This window comes from Xiphias gladius, chromosome 21, assembly GCF_016859285.1.
Source record: "Xiphias gladius isolate SHS-SW01 ecotype Sanya breed wild chromosome 21, ASM1685928v1, whole genome shotgun sequence".
NCBI classification, from domain to species: Eukaryota; Metazoa; Chordata; class Actinopteri; order Istiophoriformes; family Xiphiidae; genus Xiphias; species Xiphias gladius.
In genome coordinates this window covers 12,172,836-12,185,836 of record NC_053420.1, presented here as the reverse complement: position 1 = coordinate 12,185,836, position 13,001 = coordinate 12,172,836, and the positions used below count along the sequence as shown (strand labels likewise).

The window sequence follows — 13,001 nt, the reverse complement described above, 5'->3', positions numbered from 1 at the left end:
ATATATATATATATATATATATATATATATATATATATATATATATATATATATATATATATATATATATATATATATATATATATATATCATGAATTATTTATGGAAACAATAAAAGAAAATGACGGTTTCTAAGATGGAAATTGCATGAATTCCAAGGCGAGAGAAGAAGAATTTATATACTGACATAACTGGAATTTATTGAGCAGTATTGAATTTTAAAAAAGTGTTGGTTTTACTGCACAAAAAAAAAAAGAATTGAAATACAAATTTTCACTTTTCAGCTACACTTTTTCATATAACTCCCATGCTCCTCAACTCAAATGCAAAGAAAGGCTGGCATTATTCTATATATATTTTTTATTGTCAACGGATCCCATGAAAAGACCAAAACCAACAATGCGTTAGGTTATTTTTCAATACTTTACAGCTTTCCTGCCCTGTCAGTGACATGCAACCCAAAGCCTATTCACTCCTACTGAGGACATAAATCTTAAAAAATGTGCCACAAATACATTATAGTAGTAGTTTAGTAGTTTCTTTCTTCTTTCTTTGTCAGTTCATTTGCATGAACTTCTGTGATACACCAATGTCTCACATCTTTTACTTATCCTAAAACAGCAGATAATCTAGCATTTTTCAAAATAAATTACATTCAATAAGAAAACTTATTTTATGAAAAAAAAAAAAAAGAAGTAATAAATGCAAAATCCTTCCTGGCATGATCACCCTGTTTGAATCCCCTTGTTATCAATCCATGGCACACAGTGTGAGCACAGGGATCAATTAGCAGTTCATCAAACAACAGTCGTGATAGTTGATAATTGCAAGCTGCTGTATCAAATGAGATAGTGGATGCTAATAAAATACATGTGATATCAATTAATGGATATAAATCCGGTTTGGTTTCGGATGCTAATAAAGTGATTAAATATAATGCAAATGATAACATTTTTTCGGGATCTGACATGTCTCTTGCTCTGTGTTGCAGAGATGTCAGATTACATGGACAAAGTGGACCGTTTGAAGTGTCTGGTGCTTAACATGCCTCCCCCAAACCATGACACACTGCTGTTCATGTGCCGCCATCTCAAACGGTGAGAGAATGCGGGATAAGATCATGTGCAGGACATCTCTGCTGTTTTTTTCTGTCTTCATCTCTGCTTGTTTCCATTTAGTTCTGATGGTTTCAGTGCCATTTCATAATGCTGAATATTCCCTTGGCACATTTTGGCACGAAAGAATGAACCAGATGCCCTTGTAGGGAAATAAAATCTCTTCCTTATAACGTTTTCTTTTTAAATCTGACCACAAGATGGGGTAGTTCCCTTGTTGTTGTCGGTAATTTTCTTTCAGGGATTCTATGGCCACAGGTCTCAAAGCATGCCAGCGCTGTACCAGGATCACACTGTTGTTAACTTTTGGCCCCTGTAAAGATGAAAAGGCTGGAGGAAGATGAATTGTGTACAATGTTCTTTGAGCCAGTTCCTTTTACAGTACATAAAATGTGTGTTTTTTACCGCCTATGGTTTTTCCTTCCACTCCAGGGGTGAGCGTTCGTGTTTTGAGGCCGATGTTTGTGCCAGGGTGTGGTGGGCCCCATGAATTTGTCAACTCTGTGTCTTTCTCTCATTTAGTCTCCACTGTCATTCCTTTCCCCCCTCAGTCTGTTTTTCATTTATTATCTTCCTGCTCAGTCAACCCTGTCGCCCCCTCTCTTGCTGGCTTGCTACCTTTGTTTCCTCATTTCCTCTTCATTCTCTTCCTTATCTTTTCATTCTCCCCTTCCTCTTCCTCCCTTCTTCCTCCTCTTTCCATCCTTTTCTCCCTTTTCTCCCTCATCCTCCTCCTCCCTCCACCTTCCCCCTGCTCTCCTCCTTGCCTTGAAGGTCCCATGGGAGCCTTGTGGTTCGTCTGCTGGAAGGCATACCAACACCACCGCCGCCACCACTGGAACCTCTCTTTTCTCTCTCTTCGCCCTCTCCTTCGCGCCTCCCCCCTCTCTTTTTTTTCTTCCTCTCTTTTTAATGTGGAAGTTTTGAGCAATTGCTGGCTGCTTCTGCGGCTTGGTGGGAATGGCATTTTTAGAAGAATGCCTCATGCTGTGGCTTTAACCCATTCCTGAGTCCCCCCAGATCTCTCTCTGACACACACACACACACACACACACACACACACACACACACACACACACACACACACACACACACACACACACACACACACACACACAAACTCAAAGACACCAAAATAGATGGATACAGGTGGTGAACCCTTATGTGCCCATATCTACATTGTAGATACATAGGCATGAACATGCATGCAAAAAAGATGTTAATGGCGGATGTACAAATATTGATTCTTTTAGTTGCTGTCCTTAGTTTGTAAGAATTATAAAGATATCACATCCTGACCACAAGAATGAAGCTGTATAGCCGCTTTACAGTCATCTAATTGCCTGCTATCCCAAAGATGAACTCAAACAAGACTAATTGTCTACAGTCATGCTAGCAGCTCTGTGAGGCTGTACTTCCGCACAACAGTGCTTTGAGATAAATGCTAATATCAGCATGCTAACATGCTGATATTAAGCAGGTATAATGTGTACCATGTTGACCATCCTTAGTATAGTGTGTTAGCATGCCAACATTTGCTAATTAGCACTAAACACAAAGTACAGCTGAGACTGATGGGAATATCATTAGTTTTTTAGGTGTGTGGTGATAAACAGATGTACTGGACAAATTTAAATTTCGACCTGATGATGCCGCTAGCTAAAAAGATCACCAACATTATTACAATTCATACTAAGTAGGGAAATGAATGTCTAAACGAAATTCTATGGCAATCCATCAAATTGCTGTTTCACTCAAAACCACAAATGTCGCCCTCCTAGTGGCTCTTTTTAGGAAGTTTCAGGGGATCACCAAAGTCATGAGGATTCATCACCAGAAGACCATTAATGTCTGTGCAGAATTTAATGGCATCCATCCAGTAGTTGTTGAGATATTTCAATCTGGACCAAAGTGGTGGACTGACTGACACTGCCATCCCAAGAGTCATCTGGTTAAAATTCAAAATCCTTTATCTAGAACCATTTTTTGTTATTTAGATTTTTCAGTTTTTTTTTTTTGTTGATATTTAAGGTGTTATTTAAAACTACATGTTCCTCTCTCTCTTATTGCTTGCAGAGTGTTGGAACATTCAGATACCAACAGAATGACCACACAGAACATCGGAATTGTATTTGGGCCAACCCTCATGCGCCCAGAGCGGGACAACGGCAACATGGCGGTGAATATGGTTTACCAGAACCAGGCGGTGGAGCTCATCCTCAGTGAATTTGACCACATCTTCGGAACGAGAGGCCCCTCTTGATCTTTTCGGACAGGGTGCGGGTGGGGGTGTTCAAAAGGTTCCTCCAGATCAGACGAAAGCATAAGTAGTGCAGCATTTGTCCTCTTTGCCTTTTGACTCATATGGTGTAAAATAGATTTCACATCAAAAGATAATTATGGGGTAAATAGAACCAGGACAGAAAGCTGCTAATCATGACATCTGGCCTCCATATAAACCCATGTTAAAACAATAATAGTAAAACAAGCCAATTTTAGCTGCAATACTTGTGCCTTTGACTGCAAATGTGGAGCCCAGCCCCGGTGTTCTTTACTGCTTGAACAAACGCCTCCTTGACATTTTTCCTTCATGTTTCAGAGTTGATAAGAAAAAATAAAAAGCCATAAAAGTGATAAATCTCCTCCAGCCTGTTCAGATAGCTTTTTATTAATCAGTTATTTATCAGTATATGTGAGGAAGGATGTGTTTTAACATAGCACTGAAACAAAACTTAGCAGAACCATCTCACTGTGAAAGCCCATGCACCAGCACCTCTTGCAGGAAGGATGGACAGATCCCACATGCAGTGTTACTGTAGGTGTACTGTCAATCATGCAAACAAGCAGGAAGCAAGCTGGGCATGTAAATGTGCCCGCATCTCCACTGAAGTTATACAGTGTTTAGATGAAGAGTTTTCAGGTTCATCTGAGAGAACTCTTCAAAGATAAAAGCATAATTTCAGTGATGGGATGAAGGTGCCAACAAGGCAGCAAATGTTCCTTTGTACAATATAGTACTTTGTGTGTGGACCTTCCTCTATTGTACAACCTGGGACCTGTCTTCTATTTTTATTAGTGAAAACTCCTAAGATTAAGTTAAAACGTAGTAAGTTGTAAATATGTTAAAATAGTGTGTTTGTCAACTTGTAGCACTTTGCATACAGTAAGTAAACTAAAAATTGTAAATTAACCAAATTCAAACTGATACATTTGCTTTGAAATGAGCAGTGTGTTGTTAGAATATTACCTAGACCTGATTGTTAACTCTCCTGCAATAAAAACAACAAATATGAACAAACTAATCTGATCTGTTTTGTGATATTTGTTCAGGATGTGTCAATCAGATTTCTTGTACCGAGCGATTGGTTGTGTGAGAGATAAAATAATTGTGCGGAGGTATGTGGGCCTCAGAGGCTCGGTGGGTGGAGGCATTCCCTGTGATTGGTGCAAATGCTGCTTTTAATAACAGAACAAAAGAGGAACTGGAAATGCATATGTTTAAAAAAATGTGGATTTTCCCCCAAACCTTCTCACTCTCTCACTCTGTGGCTTTGGTAATTTTATATTGACTGTGGGTTTGGCAAAGGACAAAAAAGAGCAGAAAAGCGGCAACGGGGTGGGGGGTGGGGGGGGCTCATAGATTTTGCAAAGTTTTATTAGATGTATTTATTCAGTTTTATGCTTGTATTATTTCAAGTCATGTGTGTGTGCGAGGAGGGGCTAAAATGATGTGTAGCTGATTGATGGAAAGTCATCTGAACTTTTAATCAATGTGTGCATTTCCAAGGTCAATGACACAGATATATTTTCTACTTAAATAGACAACCACTTTTGTTTATTTGATCCAAGTGCATATATGCACAGTCATCACAATTATCTAGTTTATACGTTTATCCCTCAGTCATTAATGCAGTTTCTTGAATTTTTTTTTTTTTTGGTCTTTTGACAGCTGAGTGTCCCAGACCCTCCTCATATCAGACTGAATGTTTCTATTTATTATGTTACGCAGAGAAAATATAACAGCCTGAAAAAAATTAATTCATTCAATATTTAGTGGTTTTACTGTATGTTTTGTTCTTTCTACAAATCCTGACAGTGAAGGGATATTCGGTCAATAAAAACCCAGTGGAATAAAACTGCTGTAGATTCTAGCTCTGTGATGTTTTATTTCACTTCGGTGTGATGGTGCTAATCACTCCCTAAAATTAGAATCAGTCGGTGAGAGACACAATCAAACACCCCTCCCTCCTAATCAGCATTGTGTTGGCAGTGAAAGTCAAACTCTATTACTTCATCTTTTAACGCTGCTCTTTTTTCCTTTTCCTTCTTTTCCTTTATTTGTTTCTTTGACTTTTCTTTGACTTATTAATGATGTAATTTAATGATGGCTCTTTGAATATTACTTGATAAATTTAGAACAATACAAAACACAAATGTGTCCCTGTATGTCCCTGATGCAGATGAAAGAACAGAAACGCTTCAAATTTTTGGAGAAATTTGCTCCCCACTACTGATTTTTGATACATGGACTGATGAAATTAACAGTTCAACATTAGTTCAGCACCATTTTGCATCTGTAGGTAGTTATTTATTTTTTTTGCTGCAACACTGAAGTAGAATGTTTTTAAGTATGTGTATTTATTAAACTTTGTTGAAATCAAAGAATGAGAAGGTTGTGAAATAATTTCATTTGTTACATGTTTTTCATCCAAGTTACTAATTTAATTTTCATGGTCAAAATTTAAATGAACCACTTGTGAAAGTGTACTTTATAGTAATTTGCTTGAGCAACACTACTTCAATGAATCTGACCTAATCTGATACGACCAAGAAGAAGAGATGAGGCGAAACAAATGTTTTTCAATGGAGAGTAATGCTTGAGGTGGATGGGAACCAATGTCTTGCTTAAAGATGGAATAACACTCCACAAAAATTAAAGCTGGGTCACCTGATTTCTTTGGCAGATTTAAAACTTTTAATTGTGTCCACCATCAGTTGTCCCTGTACCTGTAATGTTCAGGTCTTCGTGAGATGTAGATCTTTAGGTTAAATTTGGCTTTGATCACGTTGTTGGGTTTGTCTCCCCTTTTTTAATCCTTCCTCTCTCTTCATCCTTACCCTTTATTTGCAGTCTTGTAAGATTTATTGTTGTCTAACTGTTGCATTTTTTTTCTTTACCTTTATTGTCCTGTGTACTCAGTGTACCTATGACTGTTATCAATACCCCAACAAGTCCCCCAACTTAAACAACCATTTAGGTCAGTAAAGTGTGCCAAAAGTCAGGTGAGCATGCCCAGAATTCATGTTAAATGATGTTTTGTCCCATCTCTAGATTCTGCAGCGGGTATCAGGCTGTGGAGTCATAAATGTACTGGGCCCCATGACAGGCGATACCATTCTGTAGCCCTGACCAAACTTGTCTGAGCAGCATTTAACTCCTCCTCTCACCCGACCAAAGAGCAGCTACTCGGCAGCTTGACTCAGCCTTACATCTACATTGTATCTGCTGGGGCTAAACTGCCGTAGCTGGCCCTACTAGGCAGTATCATCTTAAAGCCAGGCCGGCTCAGTGATCCAGCCATCATCAAAACCTAACAAAAATCTAACCTCAGTAGTCTTACAAATAGTTCCTTTTTACAAGCAAAAGAGAGTGAATTGGACCGCCCCTGTATAAATAAAGGTGGAGAGAATGAAAAGACATTTTTGCAAGATAATGGCTAACCAAAGTGTCTTGACCTTGTTTCTCTGGTTGCAGAACAGTTTCTCTACCCACCAGTGAAACACATCTGTAGCTGTGTTCATTCTAAGGCCTGTTTGCTCTGTGACACTGTCGTTACTGGGAATCGAAACTTAAAAATGCTCGGCGCCCAATCTGACAGCCTGTTGCTCATGGATGGGACTTGCAGCATGTTGCAAGTGATACCGAGGCTGCTGTCTGACTAAGTCAAGGCGGTTGTCTATTAAATGTCATCTTACTCATGGTCAAGTCCAAGAAAAATGTACAGTTGACTAAATGTTGCTGAAGCATACGTGTCACCTGGCATGGTTCTGTTAATGTTACGATTAGCTGATTGTTTACTCAACCCAACGGTAAGCTAAAGCTCAGTTTATCAAATATCAGCAGAGCTGCTCAATCCCTGAGTGCCACAGCCAGACAAATGGGTTCAGAGGGAAAGAGCAGCCACCTCTGATGAATCATCCTGCAAATAGACAGCCACAAAAAAGTTAGTGTAACAAAGCAGTCTGCAGATCATGAGTGGTGATGAGAACTGTTTACTGTGATGTGAAACTGAGTGGCCCAGCCAAACTTCAGAAATGTTGTATGCTGGTGGATATCTGTGTTTACGCTGAAAATCCAGAAAGCCATGGCATTTGATCACTTTAGAGTGACACCTTTGTTAGGAGTATAATTTAAGGCCACTTCTGATTTTTTTATAACTTAATAATTCATATTTAATAGCCACCAAAAGAAAAATTAGCTTGAAATGTTTATAATTAAACCTTTGTCCAGCATGTTTTATAACTTGTAAGGCCTTTATTTTCAGTCTCACAAACTCTACATCATGAGGTTATAAATAAGAACATTAGAAAACTCAATCAAAAATGAATTAAACGCCAGATACTGGTGTAAAAATATGTACAATTTTATTGCAAATATCCACAAACATGCGAAAAAAATACGTAAAAAGTGAATACAAAAGTTTCATCCGTGCCAGTAAAAAATAAAAAAATACTGCTTAACCTTTAAAAAGTGTGCAGACACTGGGTCAGAGTAAACTATTGTTTTGCCTATTTTTGACACAGAAGTAACAGGTAAGGAACTATGCAAGAGTAGGGCGGCAGTTGGCGTGTCGCATATGCATCACACACACACACACACACACACACACACACACACACACACACACACACACACACAAACACACACTATGAACAAGAAGTGACTGTGATGCACAGTATGCATGAATGCTACAAGTTTAGTCACACCTCATGCACCACCGTCTTATCTTGTCATACCAAGGCTCTGTTGGATTACTCACAGTGTCTGAGTACATCTGAGGCACTTTTCACGTTGACTACACTGCAGTCAGAAAGAGGAAGTTAAAAACTGTTCTATGTATGTGTCCTGAGTCTTGACCCTCTCGCCACACCTCAACAGACAGCCTGAATGTGTGACACATTATTGTTCCAGAAGTGTGAAAAACGGCTGTAGCACATGTAAATTATTAGGAGAAATAGCAGACATTTTAGCATTAAATGGAACAAAGCGGCACCATGTGATTATTACAGAAACAGTGAGACAGTGCAAGTTTTATTTGCTCCCTCACAGGAAAAAACCCAAAGGCTGACATCGTCTTTTGCCCCTTTTACTCTCCCATACAGAAATGCAGAAATGACGGTTCCCTACCAAGGCATACAATTAAATAGGTGCAGTCCACTGCTTTTTGTTTAAAAAATAAATAAACAACCGCCTTCCAGTTCTTCCTCATTTTACTGCCTGCTCTAAACACTAAATAGCTTGCTGATTAATTAAAGCCACTAAGCACCATAGTTAACCTGAAGAAATGAGTTGGTTTTACCTTTTGATTTCACAGCATGAATGACAAAAGTCCTGGCAACGATAACTTCTACTGTATATATGCAAGCACTCACTGGCTTTGGGACAAAGTAATAGCTGCATGTTTGTTTTAATTGAAATCTTTGTACAGTTATTGCTAATTTTTAAAATAGAGGTAAAGCTTTTCAGCAAAATACACCACAAAAGTGAATGTTCCTTGCACTTATTAATAGGAATAAATATACTAATTAGGCATCAGGTGATTCTGTTGATATGGCTGCATCTGTAACCTCTAACCTCTGGCCATGATGGTATGTCAATGTTACAGTAGATGTCCCTCCATCCTGCAGTCACACAAACAATTCCTTCGTGGACTGTTTTCTTAACCCACTCACTGGTGTGCATCTACGTGTGAACAGTCCAAATGTTTCAAACCAAGTAAAACAAAAAAAAATGCAAAACCCTCTGCTTTATGGGTTGAGCAACAGCCAGCAGCAGCAAGCATATAAAAAGTGAGATTACTGCAATACCACATCTGGATATGTGACACAACCTCAGATAAGTAGACTAAAATGTTTTAGCTTTCCTGGCAAAAAAAAATTATTAAAAAAAACCAAAACAAAACAAAAGACACTGTAGGTACATCAAGTCTATTTTGCATGATAAAATACTATAATTTGAATTGTCACGTATATTTTTGTTTGTATGGCTTGATCCACTTTAAGGCCATCTATGCATTGGCAGTTCTGTGCATTTTTTCATGTTGTAAAATAAGTAAAGAAAAATTAAAATTAAAATTAAAAAAAATCAGTGGAGCAATAATATATGTGATAGAAAAAAATATCAAAAGTCTTAATGTGTACAGGATATGCATTGTATTGGCTTGTTAAAGTTACCTTAAGTTTTTATTCTGGGTAAATCTGTTATATCCACACTTAGTTCACATTTGTCCAAGTCTCCACTCTGGTCCCCAGTGTCTTGGTCCCACATGTGGCTCTCTGCACTGTCAATATGGTTTCCCCCATCGCAACTGTTTCTCTCATGTCGCTCTCCATGCTCCCTTGTAGGTGATTCTTGGACGGGGCTGCCTTCCAACTGCCCCCCTGACAAACTCTCATGTGCCTCTTCCACATGACCATCACTAACTCCTGCCACTTTATCTTCCTCCACCTCTTTGAGGGCCTCTGGAGCTCCATCTAGACTGGAATCGCTGAGGAAAGAGTGTGGAGTTTGAGTATCCTCCATGGACAGAGGGGCCTCATCGGTGAGCAGGCCCCCGAGAATGTTGCCTGCCCCCGGGGTGAAAGGCATGTCCTCGTGGTCTTGTTCTGGATCCTGGTCTCTGCTGCAGTAAGCGTAGCGGTGGTTCATGTGCTGGGAGTAAGAGCCGGAGTGAGAGAAGCGCTTGCCACATTTGTCACATTGGTAGGGTTTCTCTCCAGAGTGCAGCCGGCTATGCTCAATCAGATGGTGCTTATGCTTGAAGGCCTTGTTGCAGATCTTGCACTCATGAGGGCGCTTACCTGTAATGAATCACAGAGAAATTATTTCTAATATCCTATTTTTAAAAAAAAGTCATTTAAGACTTTTAATGTACTGAAAGCTCTTGAAAGGTATGTAGTTTTATTTTTGTCATAAACATTTTTAAAGGAATAGTTTGACATTTTGGGAAATGTGCTCTGTAAGATAAGTACAAAGCAATCACCAGCAGACGGTTAGCTTAGCTCAAAGAATGGAAACAAGGGGTAACAGCTAGCCTGGTTCTGTCCAAATGCAACAAAATCTGCTTCCCAGCACCTCTTAAGTTCACTAATAAACACCTAAAATCTACCAGTTGTACTGATCTTATCATCTAACTCTCAGTAAGACATCAATCAAGCATATATCCCAAATATCAAACTGTTCCATTGAATATTTTCAACAAATATGATAGTAATCTATAAACTACAGGAAATGGCCCATAATTAAAGTGTTTCTGCAGACTGTGAACTAGCTACAGACCTGTGTGCTCATATTTGTGTCGGAGCAGAGAACTGCTCTTCTGGAAGGTCTTTTCACATATATCACAGGCATACAGCCCCTCGTCTGTCTTCTTGAGTCTCTTCCTCCCTGGCCCGCCTTCTCCCTCCAGACCTTCATCCATTAGAGAGAGGTAGTCCAGAGCTCCACGGCTTAACACCTCACCCTGTGAAGACAAAAATTGGAAAGTATGGCTATACTGTATGTTTAAGTTTCCATGGCTTATTACTATAATTCTATAAATTTTTACAGCAATTCCTTAATATGTTGGTTGGGATCATTTTTAAATTTCTTATGTACATAATGTACATGTACTTCATTTTGAGGCTGTTCTCCAGTATTATTTAAACCTTAAAGAGAAGCCTTACTCACCATGAGAGCTTGTCTCTCCTGGTGGATCTTTTTCAGTGTGGCCTCTGTGTCCGCCTCCATCATGTAAGCCACAGGAGAGAGAAACCCAGGGCTAGTAGCTGGCTGGCTGAATGGAATCGGAAAACCATTGTATAAGGAGCCTGGAAACACATGAGCTCCGGCCCCGCTGTAAACCAGGTGGGGGTGAAGGGGTAGATGTGAAGTTGGACTTAAACTGGATTTAAGTCTCTGAGCTGCTCTAAGATGCTGGATCCCAAGCTCTCTCCTCTCACCTCTGGCTGAGCCCCCGTTGACAGTTTTGTTTCTCCCCTCTTGGTCTGAAAGCTGCTTGGGCAGGGAGAGGTCCAGAGGTTCCTTCTGTGCAGACCAGGGGCTGCTGGTCTGGTTCTGAGGACAGGAGATTTCAGGAGGACAGTTGGTGAGGTCGAGGCAGACAGGAGAACCAAATCCTGAGGAGGGAACTCTTCTTCTGGCTCTGGGTGATGCCAGATCTGGAGAATGGTTGATTGGTTGGCTTGGGCTTCCCTTTTCCTTGCTGGACCAATATGCATGTGAGGACAGGGCACCATGGCAGGGCTGCGGGGGAGAGTGCATCGCGACCAGAAGCTGCTGTGGTACAGATTGCCAGCTCGGCTTCTGCACTGGTGACTTGTTTCCAGAGAGGCCATTGGTTACTTCACACGGCTTGCTGTTCCCTGGTTGGAGAGCAGATCTGGGGAAGAATAAAAGTGGCGAGGGCTGGTCTTTGCTACCAAGACCCTCGGGCATGTCCACTGCCTCACGGTTCATCTTACAGAGGTAACGCTCGTGCTGCAGGAGCACTGCCACGTTAGGGAAAAGCTGAGAGCACCAGCGACACGTCACCCCAAGCACACCTCTCTCCCCTTCACCTGACCTCACCGACTCTCTCCTTCTGTCAGGCGACATCTTCCTTTCAGGCCCCCCTCCGTTATGAATCACCCTCCTTTCCGCTGCTGCAGCGCCTCCTCCTCTTTCCATCTCCTCATCTTTCTTCACCTCCCTGTGAAGCATCTCCTGCAGCATCTGCTCAAACTTGGACCCAGAGTAAGGAAAAGGCAACAGGGTGGTCCCTTTTAGGATATTGGCCCTTAGAGACAGCTCTGCTGAGGGGTCCCAAAACTGAGCAAGATCTGAAGCCCTGGGGAAGGCTGTAGGGTTCTGGTTGTGGTCCTGTAGTAAAAGCTGGTGAGGATCTTCTGGTACTCGGCCCAGAGACCTTGAATTGTCTTGGTTCCGTGAAGCCAACGGAGAGCCATTGTCATTACTGTTTCTCCCCCCGCCTGCAGAGGGAGACAGTAGAAATGAGTGATGGTAGGGGCTCCGGCTATGTCCATTAAATGCTCCGCTGGCTCCTCCTGTATTTCCCCCTCCATTTCCTCCACCACTAAGGCACTTTTTGCTGCTTAAGTGGGAACTGTAGGAGCCGGAATGAGAGAAACGTTTCTTGCAGTTGGAGCACTCATAAGGTTTCTCACCTGACGGATAAAATACAGAAAGGAGGCATTAGCCAAAAGATGCCAAGAGTGGGTTGAAAGTACCTTCAACGTGGGTTTGATCATTTTTCATTTTTCGTGATTCTCTTGTCTTGCCATGAATTATTTTAACTTGTTTTGTGTAAGCACATCAAATTGGCCAAAATTTCATACCATGTAACTGACATGACAAGTAAGGGGTAGTGATACATTGGAAACAATGGAAAATTAATGGGTGAGTACAACTATTTTGATGTTATATGGCTCACCGCTGTGGATTCGGAGATGCTCTTTGAGGTGGTGTTTATACTTGAATGCTTTCCCACACTCCAGACATTTGAACTTCCTGGTCTCCACGCCTTGATCCAGCGTGATGGGACTCTAGGAAGACAGGACATAGTTATTAGTTATATATTGGAAAGCATTTAGTGGAGCATTTTCAGG

At 40.7% G+C, this 13,001-nt stretch overlaps 2 protein-coding genes across 6 annotated transcripts in view; one reads left to right on the top strand and one right to left on the bottom strand.

Moving 5' to 3' along the window:
* The window catches only part of arhgap9 (Rho GTPase activating protein 9), a 40,455-nt gene extending 35,736 nt beyond the window's left edge, over positions 1-4,719 (top strand). For all 5 annotated transcript variants that reach the window (XM_040115920.1, XM_040115921.1, XM_040115919.1 and 2 more), the window contains 2 exons: positions 992-1,097; positions 3,192-4,719. In XM_040115920.1, coding sequence (XP_039971854.1) covers positions 992-1,097; positions 3,192-3,378 — 293 coding nt within the window. In that variant the 3' untranslated portion in view covers positions 3,379-4,719. The remainder of the gene's footprint in view (positions 1-991; positions 1,098-3,191) is intronic.
* A 3,123-nt stretch (positions 4,720-7,842) lies between these two features.
* LOC120783023 (zinc finger E-box-binding homeobox 2-like) overlaps positions 7,843-13,001 on the bottom strand; it is a 28,272-nt gene continuing 23,113 nt past the window's right edge. The window contains exons 5-8 of the mRNA XM_040115684.1: positions 12,827-12,938; positions 11,065-12,560; positions 10,675-10,858; positions 7,843-10,196 (exon numbers count right to left, since the gene is read on the bottom strand). Of these exons, the coding sequence (XP_039971618.1) occupies positions 9,571-10,196; positions 10,675-10,858; positions 11,065-12,560; positions 12,827-12,938 (2,418 nt within the window). The 3' untranslated portion in view covers positions 7,843-9,570. The remainder of the gene's footprint in view (positions 10,197-10,674; positions 10,859-11,064; positions 12,561-12,826; positions 12,939-13,001) is intronic.